At 39.6% G+C, this 9,034-nt stretch overlaps 1 protein-coding gene across 2 annotated transcripts in view; it reads left to right on the top strand.

The window, feature by feature from the left end:
• LOC108245484 (high affinity choline transporter 1-like) overlaps positions 1-9,034 on the top strand; it is a 13,957-nt gene continuing 4,923 nt past the window's right edge. Inside the window, exons 1-5 of one of the 2 annotated variants that reach the window (XM_017432430.3) lie at positions 1-315; positions 3,590-3,801; positions 3,906-4,019; positions 5,074-5,229; positions 8,506-8,654. In XM_017432430.3, coding sequence (XP_017287919.1) covers positions 3,618-3,801; positions 3,906-4,019; positions 5,074-5,229; positions 8,506-8,654 — 603 coding nt within the window. In that variant the 5' untranslated portion in view covers positions 1-315; positions 3,590-3,617. The remainder of the gene's footprint in view (positions 316-3,589; positions 3,802-3,905; positions 4,020-5,073; positions 5,230-8,505; positions 8,655-9,034) is intronic. The other variant, XM_017432431.3, reaches the window with a different exon arrangement.

The raw sequence follows: 9,034 nt of genomic DNA, 5'->3' as shown, positions 1-9,034 counted from the left end.
GAAGACGTGGTGCTGATCCAAGAGCCTTCCATCGTCCCTCACTGAACATCAACCCCATCTCCTGCCCCTCTTCAATGCAGATCATTTTGTTTCAAATATATATAAATACTACTTAAAGTAGACGCTTTTCTTCCTCCTGAAACTGAGTGGTTGAAGTAAGTGTTTTTAAGGTTTTCCTGAGGGTCTGTCCCTCTCACTGCTCAACACTCTGGATGAGTGTTGAATGAACCTTTCTGCTCCTGGACTGAATCTCTCAGCTGTGAGAAACACCTCTGTTCCCTCTTCATCACTAAGAACTGACACGTACTGTTCACTGTAAGTATGTATTCGCTCTGAATGCACAGCCTGACACCTCCTGGGCTTCGAGGGGTTTTCTTTTCTTAATGTACATTTATTTATTTCAAGCCTGAAGGTTGTGCATGACATGTGCACAGACTGTTTGTTTATAAAGCTTCTGAACTAGGTCAGCATGAGACGCAGGAAATATGGGAGCATGCCTCCTAAAAATAACTCGGAGTAACTGAGACTCTGTGCTCGTTTGACCTCAGCTTTCCAACTTTTTTCCTTTCAGCGATTTTTGTAAAGTTTGTCGTGTCTGAGAACGAAGATTTAGGTCGTGCTATTCCACATGTGAGATAAATAATTTCTAATTTGTTGTAACCACTGATGTTTTATAAACCGGTCTTTGTTGAGATTTGTTAACAGCAGAGGCAAAGAGTGATCGTCAGATGTAGAGTTTTCTGTTGGGGATAACCACGCAGGTTTTATTTCTGCTGGTTTTTATCCTCCTTATTTTTGTTGTCACTCTCAGCATTTAAACCGTACCTTTAAGACTGTTGGGAGACGAGTCGGTGACTCGAAAAACTGTGTTTACAACCGAGGTGTTTGGAGCCGACAGGTTGGTTTTTTTTTTAAATCGCAGCTTATCTTCGCGGCTCGCAGAACTGCATTCTTGGCCGCGCACATTATTTTGTTGCCGACTCAAAGATCTGACAGAATATGCACTTCAGATATGAACTTTTAAACAGTTTACAACAGTTAGTTTGCATTCAGCTTATAGAGGAATAGTAAAACTAAAGAAAAACCTGAACAATAACATATTTTTTCCTAATGAATCTTTGAAAAAGGGTAAAAACTGTTTTTCCACATGGCAGATAAAATAATAAGTTGTTATAAAGCTGCTGTGTTGCTTAAGATCCATGTGATGTTTCAAATAAATAATCATAAATTATCTGGTTTCTTTTAACTCAACACGCCAACAAAATATACAACATTTTTACATAAATGACTAATGGTGACAGCTTTATTTTAAAAGTAATTACAGGCTCGTGTAGTGCTGCTTTTTTTCCAAGTCAGGATATTTTTATGATGCAAAATTAAATCTATATTAAATGTGGATAAAGTTATTCTTTTTAAACCTGTTGTAAAGTTGTTTTTATGCTCACTATTCATTAAATAATTTAGCTAATTGTTTAAAAAGAGAAACTGTGCAAATCAAAGACTGATTTTTCCTGAACATCAGATTTCTCTGCACTGTGTTACACTTTGTAATGGAAATTTACCAGATAGTGAGGCATCAAACTGCAGACACACACACACGCACACACACCTTACATGGTGTCCTACATGTGAGCGAGCCCCCAGTTATATCCGGTCCACTTCCCAGAAGGCAAAGCAGAAAACGTCTGACCTCGAGAATAAAAAACAGTCGATAGTTTATTCTTACTGGTGACCTTCTTCTGGGGCTGCCTGTGTTTGAATCGGCTTTTGTTGTGATTAAAGCCGATCCTGATGATCTCTTAAGGACGTATTTGACTCCAGGGTGTAAAATCATGTTGACCTCCCGTTTGGCTTTCCTCAGACTGAGTTGCGCTCTTCTTAGATGCGATGAGGCGTTTCATCAAGTTTAACTCCTGTCTGCAGCATCAGTCCACTTTTTGGACGTTTAGATTTACTGCATGTGTACTTTTGTCAAAAACTAAAACTTTTTCCACATTAACTGGTCATCAGTGCTGTTATCAGCTGCTTTAGAGGAAAGCTCATCATGTTTTGAGTCACATTTAACCCACAGGATGTTCATCGTCCTGAAAGAAAAAGTTTAATGTCTTTTTCTTTATATACATATACACACAGCTGGACGTTTTCAACAAAACTCAAACGTCTTCCATCTTGCTGCTCTGAAATTTTTAAATTTAAATTAAATTAAATTAAATTAAATTAAATTAAATTAAATTAAATTAAATTAAATTAAAATTAAAATTTAATCTTTATTTTACCAGGTAAGACCTTATGAACAGTTTCTTATTTACAGTGTCGGCCTTTCAGTGTTGCAGCATCCTGCAGCAACAAAGAAGATCTTACTAAATTAACTTAATCAGTGCCTGAAAAGAACCAAAGTAATTAACGTATGTGCAGTAAATCAACTTTTTACAGTAACATTTAACTATATTTAGCATATGGTGTATTGTTAATGGAGCTTTATCGTGCATATTGGTGGTTACTGCGACAGCTGTGCGTCTGCCTCTTTGGCGATGGGCAAATATAAACTCAGCTGCAGGGAAAAGGAAGTCTTTAACGGCGTTTCTTTGTCATATAAGCTCAAACTGTGCTTGTTAGTTGCACGTATTACAAACCGGCCTGCAAATAAGCTGCTAAATTTTTGTGTAACTTCGAAATTGCGCAAAAAATTTAATTTTATTTTATTTCAGAGGCATTTGCTGGAATGAGGCAATCTTTTGTTATTTTCTTCAGAGTGGTGCTTCAAAAACAAGAAAAGAAAAGTGGATTTTGTGATGTTTAGTATTTATGGGCTGTGTAAACTGTGGATAAACACGGCAAAACTCAGGGCGTTTCAGGTTTCTTCCACATCTTTTCACAATGACACCATCAATGTAAATAAACGACTGCCGCTTCCTATCTGTAAATCTTTTAGCTGTTTTTTTTTGGTCTGAACACACATTTATTCTTCCTCCCTCACATTTTTATAATCGAAGCCAGAAAGCTTCTGTAGCTCGTTGTGCTTTTATAAAAACTGGTGTCTAATGTGGCTCTGAGATGTGTTCACTTCCTGATGTTTGGGGTCCAAACCAGGGCCGCCCAGCCACTGAAGACGGGGGACAACATGTGTCCACCATCTTGGTCAGTGCTGCCAAGTGTGATGGTGAGACCCCTTTTTTCGACTCTTCATCCCCTCACCCCACCTTCTCCTCTTCCTCTTCTACCAAATCTCGTTCTCTTATTCTCTCCATCTGCAAAGCAAGCGGAGCCATGTCATCTCCGTCCCTGCAGCTCCTGCCTTCAACCTTTTATTTCACTTTTTTTGCAAAGACATTCAGTCTCTTTTTCATGCCGCTCAGTCTTCTTTTTATGTAGATACATACATTTTTGTGTTGTCATTTGTCTTCATACCTTCTGCATGATATCAGTGCACCTTTTTTATCAGAGAAACAACCAATTTGTTTCCCTTCTGGCAAGTACTCAACACAAATATGATAATATAATGGAATTTGTTTGGATTTTCTGTGCAAACAGCATCTGCATGTGTGTTTATAGGAGCACCAATCTTTTTTTATTAAATTGTGTCTCTCAGCAGGAAAGGCACATAAAGGTTTTCCAGGATGGCTCTGAACGTGCCGGGTCTGGTGGTGATGGCGGTGTTCTACCTCGTGATTTTGGCCACGGGTATCTGGGCGTCCTTGCGCTCCAGGAGGGCGGAGAAAAAGTGCACAGGCGGCGGCATGGAGGTGACGCTGCTGGCTGGACGCAAGATCAACCTGCTTGTTGGGATCTTCACCCTGACCGGTGAGACAGTCGGAGTTCATTTGGGACAAATAATGACATATTTGGAGTCTAAGAAAACAAATCGGTGGAATGCACTCTTTGAATATTTCTCCTTTTCTGTGCAGCGACGTGGGTTGGTGGAGGTTTCATCCTTGGGATCGCTGAAGCAACATACAACCCAACGCTCGGCGCAGTTTGGGCCCTCATGCCTGTTCCTTACGTCTTGACCTTCTTCATAGGTCAGGCTTTGACACAATCTCACAACTCACTTCCAACTTTTTGTGTACGTGAAAATGACTCTATGTACGCACAAAAAGATGGCATTTGTTGGCTAAAGGATCCTAACAGCAGAGTCTCAAACATTTTGTATAAAAGTTGAGTTTTCCTCCATTCTAAACCAAATATTAATGCAGTTTATTACAAACTTTACTTTTAATTTCAGTGGTTGTTTAGTTAGGTTTAGGCATAATAAAATCTACTTCATTAGGACTAGGATTAGCATTAAATATATGTTGGATCTTCGAAATTTCTCTGAAATTATTGGGAAAGCAGGGCAAATGTTATGTTTCCTGCTCGTGTCAGAGTTTATCATAAGAAGGAATATTGTAACATAAATAAAAAAACTCTTTAAAGTTAAAATAGAAGCATATCTGTTCTGTTAAACATACTTTCTATATTGCATTTTATTAAACAAGACGAGACTAATTGTTGTAAAATAAATAGGTGTTTGTTTGCAACAGCACTCCTTATTTAACGTTATAATCACAAGATCATTAGCAATAAAAGGTCCTGTTGGACAATGATATTTGAGTATTGGCTCAATAATAAAACACAATCATGTTTGGGATTACTGTTTTAATCACAGCTTGAGAACAATTCAGAAAGAAAACTCTTTCTTTTTCTGCTCGTCAGCACTAATCTGACTCCAAACACCGATAAATGTATCGCTCACGGTAAAAATAGCTCCATTGGGAATTAGTTTTGGATTGTAACTCGATTCAACAGGTGCAGAGAGATGAGTTGAACAAGGAGGCTCGGATTGTAACCTCTGAATGTGCCAAACTAACAAACTTTCCTGGTTTGTCTGTAAGCATTTCAGCAGTCACAGCGTAAACCTCAGTTCTCTGATCGGGAAACGAAACATTTCTTCTTCCGCTGCAGTCTGTCGATGCTCAAAGGGCTCATGAGTCCAGCTGAAGGTGTATTTTATCTGAGGGGAACACTTGATTCAGACCCTCCAGATGATCTTCTCGTTAATGACTGTATCGTTTTCTGTTGCCCTCCCTTCTGCAGGAGGCTTCTTCTTTGTTAAACCGATGCGGGAAAACAACTACATGACCATGATGGACCCGTTCCAAAAGAAGTACGGAAACGTCCTGAGCAGCGCGCTGATCTTTCCTGCTCTGGTGGCCGATGTGCTGTGGGTGGCACGCACACTCGTCAGCCTGGGTGAGTTCCCCCCCCCACACACACACACACACACACACACTCACACACTCACATATCTCTGTGATCCCAGAGGCGCCAGAGCAGAAAAAAAACAGCTGATCCACGACACGTGTTGTTTTTAGCTCCAAGCTCAGTCCTCTCAGGTAGAAAAGGTACAAATAAGATCAAACCAACATCATTAAAAAGCTCTTTAGTTTGATATAAGTTTGAGACGTGACATCGTTATGATTTCTTTACTTTATCTACGTGTTATGATATATTGGCGTAATATTTAGGTGCAAAACCAGATAAAAGTATTTTTAAAGGACAAAAAGACCATTTCTTACTTTTTTAGGCCTCAGCAGCTCGCCTCGACCCTGCGCAGAGAAGCAGGTGAAGAAAATGGATGGATGTACATTGAATTACCTTGTTTAACTCATCTTACCACTTTTTTTGTTATGTTTTATTATTATTATTTGTATGTTTTAATGTTTTAAAACTGTAGCTGTGTTTTTGTTGTGACCAGGACTCTCTTGTAAAAGAGATCTTAAATCTCAGCGAGTCTTTCCTGGTTAAATATAGGTTTAAAAAGCACTAAAAGAGGGTAAAATCCCAAATATTGTCATGTAATAATAAACGAATTAGGACTCTAATGTAGTGAGAAATAAAGGGTGTTTGTGAGTTATCTACAAGCTCGGTTTTCCTGTTTCGTGAACGCCACAGATCAGTGATAGATAATCCACCATTTACACTTCATAAAATCTGTTATTCTGATGTAAAAACTGAAGGAATGAAGCAGTCTGGCGTTCGTTACATCGATGTGAGGCTTCAGTTAAAGCTCGGTGCGATTTTTGGACACTAAATGCTTTTTATCTATTTGGCAAAAAAATAAAAAAATAAAACTGTTTGACTTGAATTTTTGCTCAGAATATAAACAGTTAATGATTGTCAAATCTAAACAAAATAAGGTTTATGACACTAAAATACAGCATTCCTGCCATTTTAAGGCTTTTTGTAAATGATATTGTCCAGTCATCCATTTTCTTTTCCCGCTTTTCTCCTTTCCGGGTCACGGGGCAGCAGGTGCCTGTCTCCACAAAGGCACAGATTGATCCGATTGTTCTCGTAACAAAGCCGTGCACCAGTCAAAAACAACTCGTAAAGAAACAAAATGATGGTTGATGTGTCCTGAAATTAAAAGTTTGTGACCACCACGTGTGTTTGTTTACCTACAGAAACAGCCGAAGTGACTGGAAATAGGTCAAACGTTAAAGTTAGCGGCCATATTTGTTTATCTGCAGACTACAGCCTCATGTAGGTCAGTCATGTGACTCAAGCCTCCTCTTGGTTTTCAGCTGAGTGCTTTGTTTACGTTGAGTGCAGACCGACGTTTCAGAATTGCATATCAGTATAACTACTGGAGTAAAGTTTGATGTAATTCAGGATAACATTTTTTATGTTTGATTTCATAGTTTGAGAAGAGTAAAACTCCACTTTTACATCCTGTTCCCGTTTTCCTGATGGTGGAAATCACAGGGCCCAAAGCTGGCACACATTATTATTTTTTGTTTTGTTTTGTTTCTGTAAACCGATTCATCCCTGGGGTGCGTTACCAAACACAGCGTGAATATTCCGGGTGAGAAACTTTGTCGAATACATCATCAACGTTAGCGTTGTGGTAATTGTGTGAGGTAATCGTTTGTTTAAAGCCGATTGCTGTGTTGCAGTACCATTGTTTTCCTCCTTTTATGGTAAAGCAGAAGAATCAGTCATTTATCTCACATTATAAAAAGATTTTATTTTTTTTTTTTTTGGAAAAGCAGGATCGTTTGTGTCGCTTTAAGATCTGCTGATCCTTCAACGTTCCTGTTACAAATCAGTTAAGGGGATCCGTTTACTTTGGTGTAGTTTGCAGAGATCTCCTACATGTTCTTGAGCATCACACACACACACACACACAGAAACACTTGACACTCCAGAGACAGAGTGTGCTGACCACGCTAAGTGTTGCTGGAACTGCAGGAGGGGTGTGTGTGCGCCTGTGATTGCACACATGCATGACACGTGGAGGCAGTGCAAGGATCTAAAAACAATCAGGGGCATGTAGGACCATCCCTGGGGGTAGGAGATGTGGTGCTATATCAGGCAAAGACACCTCCCTCCCCACGCCACCCCACCATCGAGGAATCATCCGCGGTGCTGTAATGATGTTGCGTCACGTCCAATCATATGAGAAGCTGCAGAGCAAACATATCCAAGGCCATGTTGGATCTGAATGTCCAGCCACACATATCTAGGTCAAGTCCAGGTTTAGTTCCTCTGGATTTCAGGTTGCACAGATACAGACTTCCTTTTCTGGACACGTCTCAGTGACAACAAACTTCAGAGTCTAACAAGGCTGAGAAATTAAAACAGAAGTCGTCGAGGTGACTTGATTGCAAAAAAGAGGAAAAACTTTTATAGCAGCTTTCTTTAAAAGAGTTTTAGTATTTGTTCTCATATGTACGGCTGGTTGTGATTACAAACTTCTGTCGGCTTCAGAACCAAAAGCAAAAAGCACCCGGGGGTAAAAAGTAAAACTGAAGGAGGCGAGTCGCTTCATGACGAAGCAGAGGTGGTGGAGAGGACAGAAACTTGAGCTGGGATGTGGAGGGCAGTAACTGGGCAGTGGGGCAGGGGTGAAAGGTCACCGGGGTGGTGGGTGGCGATCGATGGTGCCGATCTGTCATGTTTCTGTTTAAGGGCGTTGTTGTGGCGCGGCTGCAGGCGGGGGCAGAGGAGACGGGGTGAAGAGACGGTGAAGGTAGTGATGTTTTTGTTTGCCTTATCTGAGTAACAAGTTGTTGTTTTTTTCACATCTTTTTATTTACTTGATTTAGTCTTTGAAGACACTTCTTTTTACCCCTTTCTTAAATTTTTGGGTCTTTTTTTTAATTCACCAAGGAGGATGAAAGACAATATCCAACTTCTGTTATCTGTTTTTTTATGTTTCTGTTTTGTTATTTAAATTTTAAGTTGCCTTTTTGCATCACATTTTATTTTATTTTTTTATTTAAATGGCACAAAAGTAATGTCTTAGTATTTGAATGTTAATTCTGCATATAAACAGTGTAACACTATAAATTAATGAATCTGAATGGATGTATGTTTCATGTCAGTGTGAGAGAGTAACCGGGAGTCTAATAAAACATTTAATTTAAAAAAAAACGGTAAAAGTTTGCGTGAACCTTCAGAAACAGACGTCTTTACCTGAGCTGATTCTGTCCTCTGACGCTCATCAGTCTGACGTTTCTGCAGGAGGAACGATGAAAGTGATCCTGGACCTGCCCTACGTCTACTCCATCATCATCTCCTCTGTGGTGGCCATCATCTACACCCTGCTGGGGGGGCTCTACTCTGTGGCTTATACAGACGTCATTCAGCTAATCCTCATCTTTGTCAGCCTGGTGAGTAAGACTTAAAGTATAATGTTGATGGATTCGGTTTTATTCCTTTACTTCCAACCAGGGCCATAGCCAGACTTTAAGGTCAACCAGTCATTCTCCCCCTGCACATCAGTTATAATGAAGACCAAAACTTCATTAAAATAGAAGCATTTATTTAAAACAAGTGACTTGAATGTGTATATGACATGTATTTGTGTGTGTTTGTAAATCCATGGGGATCAGCCTCAGGGCCCAACCATGATGACTCACTGAAATGACATGAATTAGTTTATATGAATGTTGATTCAAAACACAAGATTTTAGCAGAGATTTCACCTTTTTATCAAATACCAGTGAGGTGTTGTAGTTTTGGAGCTGGACCAGTTCTAGTGTGGTCCGGA

Source organism: Kryptolebias marmoratus, linkage group LG3 (genome assembly GCF_001649575.2).
Source record: "Kryptolebias marmoratus isolate JLee-2015 linkage group LG3, ASM164957v2, whole genome shotgun sequence".
NCBI classification, from domain to species: Eukaryota; Metazoa; Chordata; class Actinopteri; order Cyprinodontiformes; family Rivulidae; genus Kryptolebias; species Kryptolebias marmoratus.
This window is presented reverse-complemented; position numbering and strand designations above follow the sequence as displayed.